Genomic DNA, 24,474 nt, shown 5'->3' on the forward strand with positions numbered 1-24,474 from the left:
GATGCGCATTTTGGTCCTACTCAGTCCTATGATCTGCTTAGAGCTTTTTCGATCATAGGCTTTTATGAGAGCTTTGGAATGAGTTAATCCTGGCGTGTCTGACCATGCCATAAAGGATTTGTTTAAATAGATGTTCTCCAGGGTCATTCGAGCGAGACTTTTGGGAACACCACAAAAGGGTTCTGGACCATATTGTGTTCCCTCCGCTCCCGCTCTGGCTAGTTCGTCGGCATTTTCATTGCCCTCGATTCCCGCATGACCTGGAACCCATCTCAGCGTTACTCTGTTCCGTTCTCCTAGAGTATTTAGTCGACTCATGCAGTTTTCTACCAACTTTGAGGTGATTAAGTTGGAGTTTAAGGCCAGCAGCGCGGCCTGACTGTCTGAGTTAATGTAAATTATGTGGTTGGCATAATTTTTTCGCAGGTTAGCTTCCGCACATTCAATAATGGCGTAGACTTCTGCCTGAAAGATAGAGGCAAATTTGCCCAGGCTTTGAGATAGCCTAAGCTTCGGCTGCTCTCCATACACGCCAAAGCCTACGTTAGGGCCCATTTTTGACCCATCAGTAAACCATATAAGGCTGCCCTTCTCACAGGTGACTTGCTTGTTCAGCCAGTCCTCCCTGTGTGGTATTTCCACTTTGTAGTTCTTTTGGAAGCTACAACTTGGAACCATGATGTCAGAAGTCATGCAAAGAGTAGGTGTGCTCTTTATAGCCTCCAGTAATGTTCTCATTCTCTGGGATATGCAATGGAAGCCCCCCTGAGCGTCTATCCTGTAGGCACTTGCCTCCGCCTCCTTAGCAATGTGCATACTTATGGGCGTTAGGCACAGTAGTGCGTTCAGGGCCGCCCCAGGTGCGGTTGACATTGCCCCAGTTGCCATGAGACAGGCAAGCCTTTGCAGACTACCTAGTTTAACTGTTACTGTCTTTTGGCTGGTTTTGTGATACCACACTACAGAGGCGTACGATATAGTCGGCCTCACGATAGTGGTATACAGCCATAAGACAGATCGGGGATTCAAGCCCCAATTGTTGCCCATCATGCGGCTACAGGAGCCTAAGGCAATTTTTGCCTTTTGTATGATGTTATTAAGGTGAGTATTCCATGTTAGTTTCTGGTCGATAGTGACGCCCAGATATTTGACTTCCGTGGAAAACTCGATCTCTTTTCCATTTAGAGAGGGTTTGACTAGTTTGTTCAACTGTCTACGCCTGGTAAATGGAATAATGACAGTTTTATCAGCGTTAACTGATAAACTGTTTCTTTTGCACCACCCACCTATGGTGTTTAGCGCTCTTTGCATTATGGAAGATATTGTACTTTGGCAGAAGCCCCTTACTATGACAACAAGGTCGTCAGCGTACCCCTGAGTGTCAATGTTGAGGTCGGCCATTTTATACAGTAGTGTATCAACCGCCAGAGTCCAGAGAAGGGGCGAAACCCCGATAACTTGGCTTCTAGACGTCGTAGAGGATCAGGACTTGGGTCATTAGAAAGCCCATAAGTAGAGCCATCCGGTGACATAGAGTCTGAAGCTCTACATAGAGCCAAACTCTACAAAAATTTTTTGACTCAAAAATTTTTTCTAGAAAATAATTTTAGGTAAATTAGTATATAAGGACAGGCTTATAGCCAAATATTATAGTAAATAAGTAAGGTAGAGCATAGGGAAACTTGCGCTTCCCAAGGCAAAGTAAGAAAATTGACTTACCAACTGTTGGACATCCGGGTGAGCTTCCCTGCTGGAACTGACGCGTAGGTAGAGCGCGACCTGAAAGAGAAAAAACACAAGGTTAGTACATAAAATAGTTGCATACATACACAAAAAGCTAACACACACACACGCATACACATACACACACACATATACACATACAAAACACATTCACACCTACACACACTTACACACACACACAACACACAAACACACACACACACACACACACACACACACACTTAAATAAAGCTTTATCACTCTACATTACCTTACCTGTTCCTCCGACGCACGTGAACCGAGTCTATTGACCGGTACACCTAGGATAAGTACTTACATTTACCTTTATATTTTATATTTTTTATTTCTACTTTTACTCTACTGTATATTGTTGTTTTATAACTTTTGTACTGGAACTCTATACCACTTTTGGGTATAGATAGCACGACAGTTTTATTGAACTGAGTTTTACATATACAATTGACAAGGCTCAAACCCCAGGACCAATGTTCGCCATCGCACACACACCTAAAAAGAAGATGGCAGACCAGCCCACCACATCCCCAACTGAGAAGGAGAGGGCAGGACCCTCACCTAAAATTACGACTACAGCCACCAGGGTGAGGCGCAGCACAGGGGAAGGGGAGAGCGGTAAAATTGACCCAAAGCCGTGTACTTCGGCAACACATCCGCACCCACAGGTGATAACCATATCACCACCACCATCAACAAAAACCACTTCAAAGGTGGCTGGTCAGCCAAAGCTGAAATTGAAGATAGCGCCTCCCGCAGAAGCACGACCAGTTGCTCGAAGGAAATCGGTAGACACGCCGACGACAACCAGCGAAGCTGAAAGGTAGAGCTCATGAGGGACGGGTCTGGCTTCAGAGGGCGAAAACTCATGTTAATGAGTCTCGCAATCTGAGAACAGACCTGAAGGAAGGCATGATCCTGGCAGTTGACAAACTCTACCAGCTGTTGAAGGAAGCAGAGGTCGAACTAGAAGAGGTTAAGAGCAAAAGTAGACAGACAAATGACAAGGATAAGGAGGAAAAGAGAGCAAGGGAAGATAAGAAGGATACGGAGGCAGCGACAGTGAGTGACGACTCTACGAAACATTTAGAACTTGTCAAGATGATGAAAGAACAAGGGGAAAGGTTAGAAAAGACTAACATGGAAATGACGAAGTTGAGAGAGTCAATAGAGTCTTACAGAACGGACACCCAACAAGCCACCTACGCCAGTGTAACGGCCGACAACAACAGGAGAACCACGAACGATCGCAGCTCTTTACACTCGATTGTCGTGTCATCCAAAGACGAGACGGAAAACAGCGACGACGTGCTTAAGCAAGTACGAAGTGCTGTAAACGCGAAGGATGGCTGGGTGACGGTGGAGAGGGTCAAGAAGGTTAAGGACAAGAAGGTTATCATTGGGTGCAGAACGGTAGAAGAACGGCAGAAAGTTAAGGAGAGGCTCAAGACTATTGAAAATCGGCTTTCTGTAGAGGACATGAAAAACCAAGACCCCATGCTGGTTCTCAAAGATGTGCTGTCTTACAACAGCAATGACGATATCGTCACCGCTTTGAGGAACCAGAATGGGGAGGTCTTCCGTGGCCTCGAAAAGAGGGACGATAGAGTAGAATTTAGATTCCGAAGAAAGGCTAGGAATCCACTAATGAGCCATGTTGTCCTGAGGGTATCCCCACAGATTTATAATAAACTCATCAACATCGGCACGGTGCATATCGACATGCAGCGGGTGAGAGTGGAAGACCAATCGCCGCTTGTGCAGTGCTCTATGTGCTTAGCATATGGACACGGCAGGCGATTCTGCAAAGAAACCGTGCCGAAGTGTAGCCACTGCGGCGGACTGCACATGAGATCGGAGTGTGCGGACTGGTTGGCAACGGCAGCACCGACGTGCTGTAATTGTGTGGCAGCAAAGGTGGATACCTCAGTAGAGCATAACGCCTTTAGCTCGGAATGCCCGGTGCGTAGGAGGTGGGAGGCATTGGCGCGAGCTAAAGTAGCGTACTGCTAAGGGCAACGATGACCGTTCTAGGGCAGGCAACCCCACCAGATGTTATACAGTGGCCCAAGCAAACCTCCAGAGGAAGGAACTGGCGACTACAGAACTCATGATTGAGGCCAGTGAGCGTAAACTCGCATTTGCGCTGCTCCAGGAGCCATATGTGGGTGGGGTGAGGAGGATGAAGGACTACCGTGGGGCGAGACTCTACCAAAACGCGATAGTAGGAGATGGGACTGTGAAGGCGGCAATCGTTGTCTTCGACGACAGCCTTGACTTTGGCGCGAGGTCCCCGCAGGGCTCCTCGTTGCCTCTTGCACTCCAGCAGAAGTCGACGGCCTAGGTGTTTCCACGTTGGGCTGTTCCGCGGCAGAGCCCCCCCTGACATTAAATATTACATATTTAAAGCCAAGGCCAGCTCTGCCGTTATTTGCACGGAGAGTCTCCGCCGACGGATCGTCCAACGAGAAGGTCACCACAGTCCCTCCCGCCTCGGCCCGCTTATGGAGAACTCGCCATAGCCCCGGGTTGAGACCATCATTCTGCGCCTCCAGCAGCGGCAAAGCCTTTTCGACCGTTGCCGCCTCGCTGATGGGTATGAAAGTGGTCCCCACCTGTGGCCTAGTCAGTTCGCTCTCGGGTATGGTCGAGAGTTCCGCCTCAGGCCACGGTTTGATTTGCCTGATCTCTCCTACAAGCCAGTCATGGCTTTCCTGGTTCTCACAGTTAACCAGGACCCACCCCGTCTTGTAGGAGAAACCAGCAAATCTTGGTCGCGGGACTCCCTTCTTCCCGGCCATCTTGGCGATGGACTCGAGAAGGGCGTCATGCAGCAGTCGCATCTGGTCCTCGCTCATGGGGGCCGAATTTCGGACACCCACTCGCACGGCGCCAGCTACAACGCTGTATTGTACCTTAGGGAGGGGGGTTGCCGTGACGTCCAGCCTAGAGGTTTTCTTCGGCTGTTCCCGCGGGGATTCTTCCTCCGAACGTAGGCGTTTTTTCGCCTTTGGATCGGGAGGAGGATTGTCGACCGGAATTTGATCCCAGGGCTTCCTGCAGAGAGCAAGGGCTTGTTCAGCACCAAGTTCCGCTGCAATCAGCCTCCGGAACCTCTTCCTGGCCGCACCACAAAGCCTGGCACGCTTTGTGTCCTTCGGGGTCTTTGTCGACTCTGTTTGTGGTTCAGCACTAGTGCCCCCCACATACATAGCCGAGAGACTCTCCGAAATTTTGGAGCAAGGCGATTTGGAGGTCAATGAAGGCTCTCCGTCAGGCCTGTCCAATTGTTCCCCTAAGGGAGGAGTTTTGGGTGTTTTTATAAAAATATTCATAAAAGTTCCCACGAGTAGCTAGGGAAGTAATCGGTCACCCTCGGCAGAGCCCCGCATGCCCAGGGAAGAGCTGAATACTGCACCGAATCGCTCTGGTCTCGGGCAGGCACCGTTCAAGACTGAGCTCCCTCTCAGCCACGCGTTCATCGGCACGGTTCGCATCACACCTTGAATTAGGGGGAAATCGTCCATGGTACTTTCCCAAGGTAGCCATGACCACACTTTTTGAGGAGGCTAAGGACCTCAAGGTTTGTGGTATCCCTAGGAGAGGAAGGAAATGCAAAAGCAAAGCAGGATTGGGGTAGGAAAAGGGTGTTAAGGAGCATGGGATGCGTCTGACCATTTCCGTTACGTCTGTTTCATAAGGAACCAGACCAAAAACAGGCGGCAACCACGAGAAGGATAACAGTCAGGCTTGCCTTGAGGATGTACACAACCAGCGCTCTCCCTCAAGGCCAACACCAAAGCAAGCGGCCGGGACAGACTGCAATGAGCGAATTGGCAGCGTTACAGCGTTAAACGCATATAAGTAACACACCCTTTCGCTCGCCCAATTATGCATTAACTTACTGTCAAAAGACCAAAGTTTAGCATACAAAAGCTTTCACACTGATATCATGCTTGGTTATTTTTAAATAAAATGTTAAAGTCGTAAGAGGGGGTACTTACCTCAGTTGGCGTCACTGTAGAATATGTCACTCGCCAGTAGTGCCAACTGTTAATGATTGCCGGCATTGTTTAAATTCGAGGCCTAGCGTTTGACTCAGTAAGTGCCTGAGGTATATGAGCGGCATGAGAGGATGTTTTTGAGCCGTCAAACGTCAGCGAGACTTCAGATATGCTTCAAATGGCAATGCCAGATTTTGTATGGAAAGTGGCGTCTTTTTTTTTTCGCGCGGCCATCGACCAAACTTTGTTTTTTGATTACAAAATAGTGTAATAAACCAAACTTACTATGACATGTATACCTCTAAACTCAGTCTGAACTGAGTTACGAGTATTAGAAGTTTGATGATTTTCATACTAGATTTGCTTTTTGTGCGCATTAAGAAATTGCAACAAAATATTGCGCTATTTTTTTATTGCGCTGATTCTGCTCCATACTGATGTCTGGAGCCTTTAATGGATGGTATTGTTTGTTTACACATACAATCTCACTATTTTGTTGCAATTTCTTACAAAACTTTGCGCGCAAAAAGCAAATCTAGTATGAAAATCATCAAACTTCTAATGCTCGTAACTCAGTTCAGACTGAGTTTAGAGGTATACATGTCGTAGTAAGTTTGGTTTATTACACTATTTTGTAATCAAAAAAACAAAGTTTGGTCGATGGCCGCGCGAAGAAAAAAAGACGCTAATTTCCGGCATTGTCTTTTGTATGCTCTGTCACTTCATAAATGTCAATGTCACCCCTCCCGTGCAGCTCGCAATACTGGGCACTCACAGAGATAAACGCTAGACCTGTAGTTATAATCTTATCGGTCCACACGATCGCCTCCAATCAGTGCAGTTCTGCCAACATAATGCAATATGCAGAAGAGCTGAATCCGCAAACTGGCTGAATAAATAATGGCTGCTCGGGTTAACTTGGAGTCAAGCTCAAAGCAAAAATAAACTAAAAAGCTATTTCGCTTAGCGGTTTTTGTTAGACCATTTTTAAATGAGGATTTTGTCACCATTTGCTTTAATATTTTTCTTTTGAAAGTTATTTTTAGTTTTCAGGTTTTGTGGGTCACCAAAGATGTTAAAATCGTTGCAATAAGCTTTGGGATAATCTCAGTCAGAAGATAATTATTTCTATGCGATAGAGCTACATCATTACTGAAGTCATTAATATGCCTATGCTTTAACATAATGATAGTAGACATGGTATGTCACGAAACTGAGCTGGTTACATAGTATTGACACTCAAGAATAGACTTAAGCATAATGATTGACCTAAATTATATCTGGATCTAGCTTGGGTATTCATAAATAGGGGTAGAGAGAATAAAATTGATTAGATCTTTCTGTTTTTATTATTATCATACACTCACAAAAAGAGGCTGACAATAAGAACTGAGTTTCTTGCGCTGCTTCTTCTCAGCATTGGCCCATTTATTGACCCGAAGCAGTGGTAAGGTTAATGTTATAAAATATTATATAAAGTGCTTTTTAAAAGCCTACTTGCTAATAACCCTCCTTCTGGCGTAGTCGAGTGAATTTAAAATGAATTTTATGAATGAATTTCATGTATTTCATTATTATTATTTATGCTATACTATGAAACCTAGTTATTTGCAGCAGTCATTTCAATTCGCCACATCAATTGAACTAATCTTGCGGGGTAACCCGATTGGCCACAATCAGCGATGCAAACATGTCAAAGTGTATGCAGGCAGAATGCGCAAGCCAGCTGAATATATAATCACTCGAGGAACTCGCTAAGTTCAATCCACCCAGTTATGATAATCCAAACTGGGACCGTGCTTGAATTGTGGCAGACTGGTAGATGGTAGAGGTTAAGCGATGATGCTTTTGGCATTAAACCCGCCTCTTGTACCATTTTTCTGCTTTAGTTTTTAAATCTATTTACACTAATATGATAAAGGAGTTTTGTGCTGACACTGTGTACACGTTATCGACACGACAAGAAGAAGAAGTGAATATATGATAAAGAGAAAAGATTAAAATTTGATTGTTTATATGTATAGGCTCTGAAACTAGTAGGCTGGACCGATTTGAAAAATTCTTTCATCATTTGAATCTTAAATTATTTCTGATAAACATAGTTGGCACGAAGTTCGCCGGGTTAGCTAGTAAATAAATAAATCATAGTCACTGTTTTACGAGAAGTTTAGAAAATTACTACTCTCAAAACGAGACACCAATTTCACTTTAATTAGACGTTATTTTGTATACTATTTGAAGCCTAATTACAAGTTAGTTACGCTCTAATTTACGCTGCCTTTAATGACTAGACCTAAATATTTCACTATTCCGTTTAATACCAAACTTACTTGTCAACCGGCTAAATTAAAAGCTACCTACCTTACCTACCTACCGCTCTGTAGTTAATACGTTCCCCAGTGTGTTCTTTACGCGAGCATTAGGCAGATAAGTAAGCTATAATGAGAGAACGGCCGCTTTGTACGAACAAAGCCCTCTGTATCTTCGCCCTAAAGTCTTTGCAATATGGCACAAAATGTGTTGCCATATTTTTGTTTAGCTCTCAAAGCTGGCAATATGAAGCGGGTATTAGGACGTCAACAAGCTGGCAAGATATAAGAGTTTTTGGTAGTAAAGTAGGAGTATAATATTTTTAACGAAGTGGGAAGTTTTATGAAAAATTTAGTTCTAAGACTCACTAGTAGGTACTAATCTTTTATCTTCTTGAAATAAAATAAAATAAAGTTTTCCGTGGTTTTGTGAAACTGCGTATACGAAATATAGGTCAATATACTTATTATTATGTAAATACTTACATTATAAGATTGATGCTTGATTAAATTTATGTATTTAATACTATTTCAATACTGGTTATACGATGCGAAGTCTAACTTAGAAATCAAAAGCCCCAGTTATTTACTTAAATCGATCCTTGGAAAGGTATCCGCTTTGATCTCAATTCGAGTTTGGTAGTTAGGTGGTTACAAACTTGCCGTTTGTGTAGGTTAAATTGAGATTTGTTTATCTGTAATTACGTTTAAGGAAATGTATGCTGAGTACCTACAGAAGATTATTAATTATGAACTGCGAACTTCTGACCTAGTTATTAATCTACAACTACTTAATATACCTAAGTTAGATGCGCACTAAGAACTGAGTACCTAGTAATGGCATTGTTAAGAGGCCAGGCATATCTGTCGTAAGCAATTGGTATCATCTAACTTTAAAAATAGCACATTATGTTAAATTGTAACATTATTAACTGTACATCTTAGGAGCTAACGTCCTATCTCATTCTTTTATCTTGTGAATTATCTTAAGCATCACAGAGTGTATGCATAGCGCGTTAAGAATATATCAACATCAATTCTAAGGTGTTTACTGCCTGGCTGCGACTGTGCATCGTGGATTAAGAGTAACATTAACTAACGCGTTTCTCTTTTGTTTCAGAATGCCCTCTTCCCGCTGAGTCTTCGATCACATCTTCCAAATGTGTTACAATGCGGTTCGGACAATATAACGCAGTGACGTGTGCGTGGGTGATGTGAGAGACATTATGTCAAAGGGTAGGCGCTGGCTGGCCATGGTGGCGGTGGTGGTGCTAGCGGGGGCGGTCAGGGGGTGGGACTGCGTGTGCAACCCCCGGGAGTGTGAGGTGCTGGAACCGAGCGGCTGCCCAGGGCTGGGCATCGTGGTGTGGGATCCTTGCAGGTCAGTTTCGAACTCCTTTTATTCTTTGTCAGTTCCAAGACAGTAAGCACGGGACTACTCAACCTTCAGTGGTTGAGTTTCATTGGGCTGGTCTTGGCTATACAGGAGTTGCAGTGGTGGGATACAGAGTTGGGGTTTGTGGTTGAGATTAGTCCTGTATTAGCGGATCTCAAAGTTGTATTTCAGTTCAGCTGTACTGTTAATTTTTATTATCATCTGACGGATAAAGAATTTACATGTGCATGAAAATAACAATACTTTTTTTATTTTTCACCAAATGAAAATGCATGTGTATCTCCAGAAATTCTCTTAGAATTTATTTTAAGACCTGAAGAGAATATGGATAATAAGTATTCCGTGTGAAATTCCCAGTGCATCAGGACTCTTTGACTAAACTATAAATTGCCCCCAGTTGGGAATTAAATCACGTCTGCTAGCTTTGTCATCAAATTAGGCAAAGGAACCACTAGTAGACTTGACCATGAACCTAGTTATTTCATTAACTACTACAGCCTGAAGGTTTATCGACGTATGAAACTGCTTTAGGCAAGTTATAATACTCGTACCTTCCTTTGAAAGTGTTGTCTTCCACCTGTCAATTAATGCCACGTTAATTTTAATTAGGCAGCTTAATTATTGATCAACTAGCTGACCCGGCGAACTTTGTTCCGCTTTAATGGCAATAAATAAGCAGACTTTTTTTTTATTTTGAACGGGATAAAAAGTATCCTATGTCCTTCTCCTGGCTCTAAACTACCTCCCTGACAATTTTTAGCTAAATCGGTTCAGCCGTTCTTGAGTTATAAGTGGAGTAACTAACACGACTTTCTTTTATACAGTGTGTCCGGGCATGTAGTGATCAAACTTTAAGGGCGTAATCTATGGGCAATTTTATCGATGAAAATACTTCAAATTTGGGGCTTGACCGATTTCTCGCAAAATTACAAGGATTTAAGTTTTTAATTTTTAGTTTTCACCTCTTCCTTTAAAAACAAGTGAAAGCGTGGGTAACTTAACACTAATAAGCAAAAATTTTATATCATGCGATAGCCAATAAAATTATCTATTAGTAGAAGTAAAAACAAACACAAGTTTCATACATTTTAAAGAGTAAGAATGGATTTTATTAGAAAAAAATATGACTTTTTTCACTTATTTTTCAGTTATTTTCCAACACAAGAAAAACCGGGTCGTTAAGGTATGTTTTATTTGCATTGTATTTTTAGTATTTGAGCTATTCTACAAAACGAATGTAAATTTATTAGTCTACGTCTATTAGTTTCGACGCAATTGTTGAACAAAGCTACCCCTTCCCAGCCGGTTCCATAGCGCTGCTAACATGCGAAAATGCACTGCCTGAAAGAATCACACAACCTATTCCGACACGCTATGGAACCGGCTGAGAAGGGGTATCTTTGTTCAACAATTACGTCGAAACTAATAGACGTAGACTAATAAATTTACATTCGTTTTGTAGAATAGCTCAAATACTAATAATACAATGCAAAAAAACATACTTTAACGACCTGGTTTTTCTTGTGTTAGAAAATAACTGAAAAAGAAGTGAAAAAAATTATGTATTTTTCTAATTAAATCCATTCTTACTCCCATAAAATGTATGAAACTTGTGTCTGTTTCTACTTCGACTAAAAGATAATTTTATGGGCTATCGCATGATATAAAATATTTTTTTTATTAATGTTAAGCTACCCACGCTTTCACTTGTTTTTGAAGGAAGAGGTGAAAACTAAAAATTAAAAACTTAAATCCTTGTAATTTTGCGATAAATGGGTCAAGCCCCAAATTTGAAGTATTTTTATCGATAAAATTGTCCCTAGATTTCGCCCTTAAAGTTTGATCAAATTCAAATTCAAATTCAAATTCTTTATTGCTCCAATGTTGGTATATAAAAGTTCTTACATATAGACATAAGACCCAAAACATGGACCCTGCTAGGGTATTGCAACATGAGATTAAATCTAACAATTAGTATTATAATTTAAATAATAATATTAGAAATCTGTATAATTACAAAACTTATTTCAATTACAATATTACAATTTTATAATAACATTATTAAATATAACATAATATTTCGAATTACCCATCACTATCATTGAATTTATCACTTAGAAATTCTTGCAAATTATAATAACATTTATTAATTAGGAAGATTTTTAGATTTTTATTAAAAAGTGTGAAGGATTCTAAATTTTTCAATTTGTTAGGTAGGTGGTTGTATATTTTTATAAGCATGCTATGGGGACCAGATGAAAACAATTTTAACTTTGAGAAGGGTACTTTAAGCTTGTTCAAATTTCTATTGTTTCTTTTGGTTCCTTTTTCCGGTGAATACAAGTTAGCATGCTTTTTGACAAATTTACAGGACTCGAGGATATAAATAGACGTAAGGGTTAGTATTTGAAGCCTGACAAAATGAGGTCTACAGGATTCCATCTGATCTATATTGGTTAAAATTCTTATGCATTTCTTTTGCATTATAAAAACTCTTTCTACTTCGCAGGAATTTCCCCATATAATTACACCGTACGACAGTCTCGAGTGCGCGTATGCGTAGTATGCTGTCAATGCAGTCTTAAGATCGGTGACTCTCTTTAGGTGTTGGAGTGCATATACAAAGGAGGACATTTTGTTCGACAGCCTTTGGATATGCTGCTTCCAATTCAAATGGGTATCCAAGTCTATTCCTAACAGGGTGGCAGAGTTCACGGTTTCCAATTTTGTGTTTTTGTACTGATATGATATTTGTAATGCAGTTTTTTGGTAGGGTTTAAATTGAATAATTTTAGTTTTATTTAAGTTAAGTTGCAAATTATGCACTTCAAGCCAGTTTACAATTTTGTCCAATGTTGAGTTTAGTTTAACTTCCAGTTCAGTTATGTTAGAGCAAGGCATTAAAACAGAAACGTCATCAGCAAAAATTACACAGTGGTCGTCTAATATATTTGGGAGATTATTTATATATATCAAAAACAACAAACATCCCAAGACGCTACCTTGTGGGATAGAGCCAGTGATAGGGACTATGTCCGATCTAGTGTGTGTGATTTTCCCTGTTTCGTAGTTTGTATTTTCAATCTCTACGTATTGGTAGCGATCTTTAAGATAAGATCTGAACCAGTTGTGAGTCATTCCTCTTATGCCTGTTTGGTATAGTTTATCCAAAAGAATTTCATAGCTAACCCTATCGTAGGCTTTACTCATGTCGAGTAGGAGGCCTACTGCATATTTTCTGCTATTTATTTCATCCAAGACATTCCTAACGTATTTGTAGATTGCCAAAGTCGTGGAGCGGTTTTTTCTGAAACCGTGTTGGTTTTCGTGAAGGACATTAAATTTTTCATAAAAGGTGTATAAACGCTTTACCATAGCGGTTTCAAATATCTTAGCTGAAGTCGGTAACAATGCTATAGGTCTGTAATTATTTATATCTTTGGAGTCCCCTTTTTTGTAGATTGGCTTAATTATGGATATCTTCAGGGCATCCGGAAAAATACCCTCTGAGAAGGACTGGTTTATTAACATGGTGTATGGGGTTGTTAATAGATGAGCACAGGCTTTTATTAAGGTGGGAGGTATTTCATCTATGCCGAAGGACGTTTTATTTTTTAGGTTACGTAATATAGTGTATATTTCGTTAGGATTAGTTGGGCTCAAGAAGAATGTGTTTTCTATAGTGTTAACTGAAAGTGGACTTATTTTAGTATTTAATTTCTTCTGTGAGCTGCCAATATCAGCAAAAAAAGAATTGAATGTATTAGCTAGCTTGGTGGGGTCACAAACTAAGTCTTCGTTTTTGGCTTTGAGTTGTATATTTTTATTTTTTCGTGGATTTTTATTTGTTTCAATATTTATTATTTTCCACATGCACTTGATTTTATTTTGAGAATTTTCGAATTGACGCTTATTACAGATTTTCTTTGACGTGTTAACGGCCCTTTTTAATGTTTTGCAGTATTTTTTAAAGTAATTTTTCAAATTATTGCTTTTGGATTTGGCTATCAATATCCTTAAGAATCTTTTAAAACGGCATGAAGTTTTTAATCCAGTTGTTAGGTATTTTACTTTAGAGTTACAATTAATTTTGTACAGTTTACAGGGTATGCATTTATCTAAAAAATTTTTCATAATTTTGTCAAATTTATTATAGTTCTCGTTTATGTTTTGGATACAGTTAAGTGAATTTTCCCAATCGATTTTTTCAAGCTCGTGTTTAAATTTGATTATGTTCTCGTTATTATACATACGTTTGTATTTAGAGAATTGTTTTATATTTTTAATAACAGAAGGCAAGGAAAGTAATAGACCGCGATGATCAGAGAAGCCAAATTCTTTGACGGTTATTTGTATACCATTTGAATTAAAATTTAAAAACAGTAAATCGATACATGTGGAACTTGTTGGGGTGATTCTAGTAGGTTTATCAATCTTCTGATAAAAATTATAGCCTAGCATAAAATTTAGTAATCTATATTTTTCATTCTATCCTATCACAATATTCTTGGAGGAGTCTTTTTTGGAAATAAGTTTAAGGAGTTTATCTAATTGTGAATAAAATATTTCTACATCTCTCTTACAATTAGGCCAATATAAATTAATAATCAACAAGTTTTGTTTGGGTAATTCGATAGCACATATTTCAAAAATCATTTCGACAGACATTGAAGTTATATCAAGACGATCGCGGTATTCTAAAGAGTCTTTTACCAAGATACATACACCGCCGCCTATGTGCTCCTCTCGACAGAAAGATGAGCAAACAAAGTAGTTTTCAATTTTTAGTAGACCTATTCTTTCTTTGGATAACCAAGACTCAGTTATACATAATACATTCAAATTACAGTTTTCATTTACTAAAGCTTCAAGAAGGTGAGTTTTGTTACCAATACTTTGCATATTTTGAAACATTAATATTATATCAGTCACGAAAGGTAGAGTTTCTCTTAGATGGTTCGCGTTTTCTTTTAGGGTCATATTGTGTTGTGTTCAGTGTTTGTGGGCGGGAAGGTTGACCTGCTGACGGTGTATTTCCAGGCGCCGGTACTACATCGTTCAAAGTTTTCATTTCTGACGCTTTTCTATTATATGTGTTCGTTTTCTCTTCGTCTTCTGATATAGTAGTCACTTCTCCATTTATGATTAACTTATTGTTTCTAATAATTGCATGATGGCCATTTTGCCGCGCCATATGCAAAGCGTGGTTTAATTTTCTTCTTTCTTGCAAAGCTGAGGGGCTGAGGTATTCAGTGACACTAAAACCAGCCTCCCTTATGTACGCTGAATTGTCCAGTATGTATTTTTTCATTCTTTTGCTTATCAGTTCAATTTTTAGTGGTCTTTTGCGTCCTTTTTTGCCTATGAATGTTATTTCTTCTATGTAGCCTGATAAGTCGACGTTGAGTATGCCGTAGAAGATGTTAATAATTCTTTCTATTGTTTCTTCATCTGTTTCCCAGTAATTCTCCGCAAGTCCATGTAATACCAGTATTTTTTCTTTGCTTACATCGCTTACTTGGGTCGTCGGTTGGTCTGCATTTATTTGTAGATTCTGGATATCTTTCTGTAGTTTTTGGTATTCAGATCGTAGAGTATAACATTTTTCCTCTAGTTGCTTTATTTCGCTATTTATGGTGATTACATCTTGTTCTAGTTTCGTTTGATCCGACGATATCTTTTCAAAGCTAACTCTGAACTCAGCCTTTATTTTAGATATCGCATTTTCTATTTCTTTTCGGAAAGAAGTCTGAATTGAGGATAATATGTATTTATTGTTTTCTTGCAATATAGATGTAAAGCCCTGTAGAGAAATTCGTTCATCTTCTTTTACATGGCAGACAATTTCCTTGTTTTCAGTTTGTCTTCTTGGTGTTGCAGGTGATAGTGTATTTCCTAGAGGCGAAAGAGTTAAGTCTTCGTCGCTTACTCTTGAATTTTCATTGTTGGAGCAGGGTATTTTTTTCCGTAGAGTGACGTTTGGGTCTATACTTGAAGTATGCGCATCCTGGAAGGGCTCGTATATGTGAGCGGAGGGCTGCGGATCATAGTTATGATGTGGTCGTATTGGCGTATTGCTATTGTCTGTTCTAGGTTCCCTCGAACGGCAACGATGACACTTCCATGATTGTTTATGTTCTTTTGACATAGTATTGTAGAAGCGCTTTTCGGGAACATTGGCGCATTCCAAATCATAGTTCTCATGACATATCGAGCAGTTCAAAAATCTTCTATCCGGTATCTCAGTACGGCAGCCCGCGCATATTAACGCCATCTTGTGAGTAGTAGTCAAAGCTTAGAAACACGATCGCAAAAGCTCAGCCAAAATTTAATAGTATGGCGTTGTAATGAGCGCCATCTAGCGGCGAGTAGCGGAAGCTGGCAATCGTTGAACCGTTCAATGACTCATTTAATTCTAGCTTTGAGGTTATAAATTTCACTATTTTCACGTACCTTATAGCTGACAATCACAGATTTGAAGTCATTGAAATGGATGTCACAGGTTGGAAGCAGTTTTGCACTCACATGTAGTTTTTTATGATGTTTTCGGTAAGATAACGGTTTTTGTTCGTAACTTGTTTGATTTAAAATTACTCCACAACAACGCAGATTTATGCGTAGATAACACTTTCACGAAGGTTTTCTGGTCGAAGGTTTATGTAACGTGCATTTAATTACCGAAAAACTCAAGTTTACATGTTTTTTGTTAAAATCAATACGGAGCTAATGTTTACAAGGCGACTAGCGCCATCTATCACCACTACATGCCCGGACACACTGTATACAGGGTGTTTCTTGTAAGGTGTCAAGCCGAAGGCAGGTGATAGGTGAGGACTAGACCTATCGATTTCACCCCCATGTATGTTTTACGATTTTTCATAGTTTAGAAGTTATCGTTAATTTTGTGTTTTTTTCAAATTGTATGACCTAGTAGGCTTTAAATTTTTTTTTTTTTTTTTGTGTCGACTTTTCTCAGATTTCTTTTTTTCGACAGATTCCCTATTAATTGAAGATTTTTGAAAAAAATAATCAACTTCCTATCTTTGATGCAAGATACAAAATTTTTGCTAGAAACATAAAAAATATGCTTTTAGCGGAACATTCTAAAATTTTCAACTTAAAAGTTTAAAAAAAAAACAAAATTCCATAGGTCCAAAATAATTTTAAAAACTGCGCAGTTTTCTGAACTTTCATAATATCATAAAAAAACATGTACTTAATAGGCCATTATTTTCTGTAATCGCTCCACTAAAGTGGTAAGTCGGAGATTCCGTTACATGTTTTTGACTTTCTTAGGACTAAGTAATGTTTGCAATCCCTTAAGTTTACGTTATGTAGAACACATTTAGAGACAATAACTGAACAGAACATTGTTTTATCCACAACGAGGAAGCTCTTGCCCTTCATCTGGTATACAATAGGGAATATGAAAATATTGATAAACTGCGGACAAAGCTGACTGAAGCACAAAACCAAATTAAAATGAAGAAGAAGGTTTTACGAAGATTTCGTTGTCGAATGTGCATTCAGGTCAACGGCGGACATTATGAACATTTACTTTAAAATAAATCATTACACCCATTTTTGCTCTCTCTCTCTCTCTCTCTTTATCTCTCTCTCTCTCTCTCTCTCTCTCTCTCTCTCTCTCTCTCTCTCTCTCACACACACACACACACACACAAACTCTTTCCCTTTCTCTCACACTCTAATATGTAGGTAGTTATATCGAATTTAATCGTAAAGTAACAACCACCACTGTGGTCTAGTGGTAAGGCCACCTATTTAGGACAGCCAATCCCTCTGTGGTTTAGGATTCCGATTGAAGCTCGCTGATCATCCATCAGTTTTCATCAGGTCAGATGAAGGGCAAGAGATTCCTCGTTGTGAATAAAAAAATGTTCTGTTCAGTTATTGTCTTTAAATGTGTTCTAAGTAACGTAAACTTAGAGAATTGCAATCATTAGTTAGTCCCAAGAAAGTCAAAAACATGTAACGGAATCTCCGACTTACCACATTAGTGGAGCGATTACAGAAAATAATGGCCTATTAAGTACATGTTTTTTTGTGTTATTATGAAAGTTCAGAAAACTGCGCAGTTTTTAAAATTATTTTGGACCTATGGAATTTCTTCTTTTTTTTTTAACTTTTAAGTTGAAAATTTTAGAATGTTCCGCTAATAGCATATTTTTTATGTTTCTAGCAAAAATTTTGTATCTTGCATCAAAGATAGGAAGTTGATTATTTTTTTCAAAAATCTGCAATTAATAGGGAATCTGTCAAAAAAAAGAAATCTGAGAAAAGTCGACCCAAAAATAAGATAAAAAAATTTAAAGCCTACTGGATCATACAATTTGAAAAAATCACAAAATTGACGATAACTTCTAAACTATGAAAAATCGTAGAACATACATGGGGGTCAAATCGATAGGTCTAGTCCTCACCTATCACCTGCCTTCGGCTTGACACCTTACAAGAAACACCCTGTATATAAGATTGATTAGCGTATTAGATACAGCGAATGGCTGCCTACAATAGTGAGCATTGTAAATAATGGACATACTCATGGTCAATACTACATATATTATTATCATCACATGTTATAGGTGACTTTTTCGTAAGCGAAGAGAGATTTACAAAAAATCATAGATTTGTTTCATGTATGATGTAAGAATACCAAAATACAGAATTTATCTACAATTTCTATAAAATGACGACATAAAAAGTATTGAAGAAAAACAAAACTAATATTTTTGTAAATTTAGTGAAATAGTAAAGTTATAACATATTTATTTATCAGGATTAGATAGCTTAAAATAATGAACTTTATTTTCCAATCAGATAGAAAATGAAAATTTAATTCAGCGACACAAAACAACACAAAAAAATGAAGACAAAAGCAAAACTAAATAGATTGGGTAAAGATAGAGTGAACCATTATTAAATCATCTTTGAATATAATCCCTAACAAATAATAATGGTCTGACTTCAAAGACCTCGAAAGGAACAGTAGGTTCCAAATCATAAAGACAGGTACAGTCAACGTCAAATAGTTCGTGACACCCAAAGTAGCCAAAAAGTTGACATCACAACCTTATTCCTATTGTAACAAAATTGGTTTGGGGGACTAGGTGGACCAACAATCTGGTGAAGATTGCGGGAAGAAGGCAGCGTTTCAACTGCAACAACCGCCAAGAAGTCGGGCAAGGCTCAGAAGAACATCTCCAAAACTGACAAGAAGAAGAAGAAGCACGAGGGGAAGGAGAGCTACGCCATCTACATCTACAAAGTGCTGAAGCAGGTCCACCCCGACACCGGTATCTCCAGCAAGGCCATGTCGATCATGAACTCGTTCGTGAACGATATCTTCGAACGCATCGCCGCCGAAGCTTCCCGTCTGGCTCACTACAACAAGCGATCACGTCGAGGGAGGTGCAGACATCCGTCAGGCTGCTGCTGCCCGGTGAACTCGCTAAGCACGCCGTCAGTGAAGGCACAAAGACCGTCACCAAATACACCAGCTCCAAGTGAATTGGCAGCGCTTCGTCGTCGTCGTTCGTGTCGGTGTTTTACACCAAACACAACGCGACACAAAAACAAAAGGCCCTTTTCAGGGCCACAAAATGCATATCATAAATTGAAAAGTTTCTTTCAAAGGCAGTTTCGTTATGGAAATCCTTGGGGGCCTTTGTCCAGCAGTGGACGTCATTTGGCTGAAATGAACAAAGGTGTTGCGATCTTTTTGGCTACTTTGTATATCACGACTATTTGACGCTGAATGTACTGCCGTGGCTGAACCATTAATCACTCGCTCAATTTAAGTTTATACAATAGGAAATTACAACCGTGCATTATGGCAGAGTCTACCATGAATTTGGGTCAAGTGGACGCGCCTCTGCCCTTTTCTGGGTTAGCTGATACAAGCGTGCATTATTTAAGACACCTACCGTATACAACATTCTGTTAATCATTTATTCTTTGGATGCCTAAATGTGATCAGGGTGTAAATAATGTATAGGTTGGTTTAGACTTAACATTGCGTTTAGATAACTAGCACCCGTATTCACAAATCAAATCGAACGCACAGCGTAGAATAGAGCTCTATGATTGATTCGTGTGTGGCCCTGTGCGTCCACGCGCACTGTGAGATCTCAAAGTAATGTTTCTGGCGTAAAATTATCTACAAAAATAGGCCAAGAGGTTTGTTCCCACAGAGACATCCCATTTTTTGCAGGAACTGTTTTTTGCAGGATCTCGTTTAGTAGTATATGTATGTATTTTATTAACGTTCACACAAACATCCCGTTTGCAGTGTCCCACAAAAAACAGACCCGTTCGAATTTGTGATTCTAATTTCTTAACACACATATTATTAATATTTAATTTTTATGTGTGTTAAGAAATTAGAATTACAAATTTAAATGCAGGCAAATCTGGATTGCCGCCGTAACGATCCCTTTATCTGCCAACAATGTTGATGTCGATATTATTTTTGTAATTTTTTATTTAGTTCTAGTAATTACTGGTAACATTTTTTAATTCCAAGAGGTAATTGGCATCAGGGTTTAACTATAAACTTTATTGAGTTCACTCCGAGCGGAGGGACTGATCCACTTACTTAGTTTCCGTGAACTTCAAAATAAGGAAGTCGGTTGAACGACTAATGCAATTACAAAAGTTTCATCATAAAACTTGTTCCAGTTCCCGATTTAAAGAATAAACAAAAGGCAATCCTGCACAGAACTTTGTTAGGTACTTTATAGTTAAGTAGAGACGGAATTGTGTTTTAAAACTTGGATTGTTCATTACACTTTTTGTCACCTGTTTTATCATATCAAGAAAGCATTTTCTATAAAATATTTGTGGAGTGAGGGCTCGTTCCCAAGGTAATCCAGATTTGCCTGCATTTGAATTTGTAATTCTAATTTCTTAACACACATACAAATTAAATGTTATTGTGTGTGTGCGGGTAGCGCAGGGCCGTTCATTGTGGAAAACCTTGGAGGAGGCCTTTGTCCAGCAGTGGACGTCGTTCAGCTGAAACGAAAGAACGAATCCAGTAAATACGGGATCCCACAAAATTGTCATAATTATTTGACACAATTATTTGTGTATGAAATTTTATTTACTATTGAATATGAACGTATCGGTTTTTACGGGACACTGCAAACGGAAATTTTCGTGTGAACGTTAATATTTAAACACACTTCAAAACGAGATCCTGCCAAAAACAATTCCTGCAAAAAACGGGATGTAACCGTGGGAACTAAAACTAAAATATGCAGTGAGTCATTGCAAATTGACGTTCAATATTGATAATGACAAATAGGTTTAGGAAAGCTCACATTAATTGATTATTATTTAATTGGACTGATTTGTTAAACGTTATTGGCTTTGTTGAACTATATATTATTTCCACGTTATAATAAACCTTAAGGGCCTTATTAATAAAAGTCTACACCCTAGTTGAACTCTGGCTTAAGTTGCCATTTAGTATGGAAATGTCATTTTAATCCAGAGTTCATCCTAAGTGTGACTTTTTTATTAATAAGGGGGTAACTGCTACAACATTTTGTCGAAAAGATGATATTTTAATCCACACTTCTTTTTTGCATCATAAGCTTACTAAAAATATTCCTTTGCCTAACTAAACGTAACAAAAGCAAAAACAAAAAACGCCACAAAGTCTTGGTAATAAACCCAAACAGACGGCGACAATAATACAAAGAAAAGTAGAAATCACCTAAACTGGGTTCAATCGCGATAAGTTTTTATTCGGGTTAAGCAACTTTGTACTTTATATTTCCCGCCCTCCGTTTTCACGGAAATTTCCCAAAAGCAAAAAGTTTTGTCTTATGCCGATTTGGGAAATTTTATATTAGTTTTAAGGTAGTCGAATGGTAGATAAAGGTTTGATTATAGAGTTTAATTGGCTACTTACTTATTCATCATTAAATTAAGATTCGGATAAGCAGTTAATTATTTAGTTGTTAAAGGTTTAGAATGCATTTCGTTTTGTAGAGTCAACAGCTCATCAGACATTACATTTTTGTTGCAATGTAGAACCTATTACAATGGCATAAGATACCTCAGTGTTTAACTTGAATGATGTGCCCTCGCGGCGTCGTCCGTACAACAAATATGATTATGAACTTATAATGATCAAGTGATTTCTAACTGATTGAAAATATGGAAGTATGATTATATGAGTAAGAACTTTTACTAAAAAGAGTTTAATGCTGTTTCATACTGGGGTCAAACTACCATAATCCCTCCCTGGGATTACGTTCCTAGCAGCCAGTCTTTGCGAATATGTTTGAAGTTTTATTAAGCTTCCTGTCAATCTAAGATTTGACTTTAATGGTCCCTCACTTTATGAAGACTTACTAAGTACCTACCTTTTAGGGATACTATACTAAGACCTTATTTAATTTACAGGTGCTGCAAAGTATGCGCGAGGACGCTAGGGGAGGACTGTGGAGGCTTCAGAGGGACTTGTGAGCCTGGCCTCAAGTGCTACGAAGGCTCGTGTACACCCATCACGTGAACCAAGCATGCCCCGACTTGTATCATATGTGTATAGTGTTGATAGAAGAAAACATATCCCGGACAATGTAGCAATCGAGAGGACCAGAAGGCAAGTAGACTTTAGATGAGTGGCATAAATTGTTTGCGACAATAACTTAGACATCGTGTAATCGAGACAAAGTAACAAATATGTTACTTGAAAATTGACCTGTTATTAAACACAAATGTAACTTAACGACCCATTAAAAGTTTACTTGATGATGCAATTATAACTGAAGATTAACCCTAAAATGTAATTTTGTATAAATTGGCGGTACCCTAATTGAATGTTGATTTTAATTAAGATTTAATTAGTAAATAGTCTACTTAAACAATTGAAACTACAGTTAAAATTGCTATTTTACTGTTATGTAAATAGGCAAGAAAGTTTTTACATCTGAAGTTTCCAAAGGGTGAAAAAAAGGTTAATGTAAATTTAACTATCAGAAAAGCAATATTAAAGGGCATAAAAACATTATAGTACCGATTCGTTGTTGAGATTACAGAATCCTAGAATGGGCCAACATTTTAATGATGGTTACTTGATATTCAACACAAAGAGAGTGTGACATGATTTACAATTGTATAAAATGATCAGGTTCTCAGATTTTTAAAACCCTGAATAAGTTACTCTGTGTTAAGTAAAAATTCATCTACATTTAGGTATTCTATGAAGTATATTTTTCTGTCTGAATGTAATATAGATTCTTTTTATAAGGTATGCTTTTGTGCGATATTTTTATTGTGATAATTATAAATTCAAAATTCTTTCATCGTAAAAGTTCTAAGTGCGTACCTACCAAAATCCTATTAAGTTATTTTAAAGATCGTCGTTAGAAAATCTTTGAGTACTTAAGTGAATTCTTGAATCCACATAATAGAGCTTAATGTTACATCGAAACCATCGGATTTAGTAGCAATGGAATAATTTTTCAGATACTTACGAATATTTTCGTTTTTCGTTTTTGATTCATGTCTTAGTGTATATTATTTTAGTGATTAATTGTAAGATAGAAACTGAAATGAAAGTATATTTTTTGTAGCTAGATGTGAGTGAAAGTTTTATATCAATTATACTTATCAAAGAAGTTAAATTAATTGAAGAACTATTTCAATACTATTTCTAGCTAAACACTCGAACAAGATCGGTTAGGTTTTCAGAAAGCAAAAAATAAAAGTGTATAATTTAATGAAATGTTGAGAAGTCGAATGTAAAAATATGTACCTACTATTAAAACAGTTTTCATAGTATGTGTTAGACGCTGTACCTCAGATATTTTTTCCTCATCATACTTGCTGAGAAAATCTCATTTTGGGGGGAGAAGTGTGTATAATAAATGTAATTAAATGTATCTATCTATATTTCTGTGTGCTTCCAGGTTACATTTAGTGGTAAGAAATAATATAACATGTATTGTATTTAATAGAGGAGAACAGTTTAATACATTTTGTAAATACGATCTGGATAGCATTTTTATCTTGTATAATAAGTAGATATTTTCTTGGCTATAAAAGGTATGGAAATAGAGATAACAAAGTAAATACTTGAGCATCTTATGCAGTTGGAATAAGTGCGATTTTTCAACAGTGTAAAATAGAATATACAAGTACCTAGTTCATTATATTTGTCTTTGTTACCAAAAGCAATGCTATATTCGAATATAAGTATCTCTTTATGTTTGTACATCCCGATCGTGCTAACTGCGCACCTCGCTGGAATGCGACTCTTCCTCGCACTCACCCGCACACGTCCCCGCGTTCGCCCCGTCCCTACCAGAGCGTCGACGCAGAGTAAATACAAATGAGTAGGTCATCTTCATAGAAACGCACCGAGCGCGGTTTGTATGTGAGCGCGCCAATACGTATGCGGCGCGCACGCACACACTGACAAAATTTAGCGTGGATTAGCAGGGAGTTGCGCAGAATTTTGTCAGTGTGTGCGTGCGCGCCGCATACGTATTGGCGCGCGCTCACATACAAACCGCGCTCGGTGCGTTTCTATGAATTACTCATTTGTATTTACTCTGGTCGACGTGACGTAACGCTGCCAGGTGCGCAGTTAGTTCGACCGGGTTGTATGTCTACGTCATCTCCAGTGTACGTAAAATAATAATTTGACGTCTGAGATGTAATAAATTCTAAATGACAAGATTCTTTTTCGCACAGTAAATTATGTCGCAGTAAATAAAAATATTATGTCTTATTTAGTTGCGAAAAAAATTTAATAACTTACATTTTATGAAAAGTTTCAGCAAGCAAATGTCGTGTACATAGGTCGTTATAGTTTTGATTGTAACTAAGGAATAAATTAACGTGGATTACATACATTATACCTAATACTATATTTATACGTAACGGTTTTCTATCTGCAATACATAACCTAGTCAAAGGTAAAATGAATGGAAAAAAATGTATGGTTCAAAATAAAATACAACATTTATGAGAA

At 38.4% G+C, this 24,474-nt stretch overlaps 1 protein-coding gene and 1 pseudogene across 1 annotated transcript in view; both read left to right on the top strand.

Annotated features, from left to right (window-relative positions):
- The window catches only part of LOC135076952 (single insulin-like growth factor-binding domain protein-2), a 65,118-nt gene extending 42,484 nt beyond the window's left edge, over positions 1-22,634 (top strand). Inside the window, exons 2-3 of the mRNA XM_063971476.1 lie at positions 9,189-9,449; positions 21,900-22,634. Of these exons, the coding sequence (XP_063827546.1) occupies positions 9,295-9,449; positions 21,900-22,008 (264 nt within the window). The 5' untranslated portion in view covers positions 9,189-9,294 and the 3' untranslated portion in view covers positions 22,009-22,634. The remainder of the gene's footprint in view (positions 1-9,188; positions 9,450-21,899) is intronic.
- Positions 16,229-18,992, top strand: LOC135076624 (histone H2B-like; annotated as a pseudogene).
- Positions 22,635-24,474: the final 1,840 nt, after the last annotated feature.

This window comes from Ostrinia nubilalis, chromosome 12, assembly GCF_963855985.1.
Source record: "Ostrinia nubilalis chromosome 12, ilOstNubi1.1, whole genome shotgun sequence".
Lineage (NCBI taxonomy): Eukaryota > Metazoa > Arthropoda > Insecta > Lepidoptera > Crambidae > Ostrinia > Ostrinia nubilalis.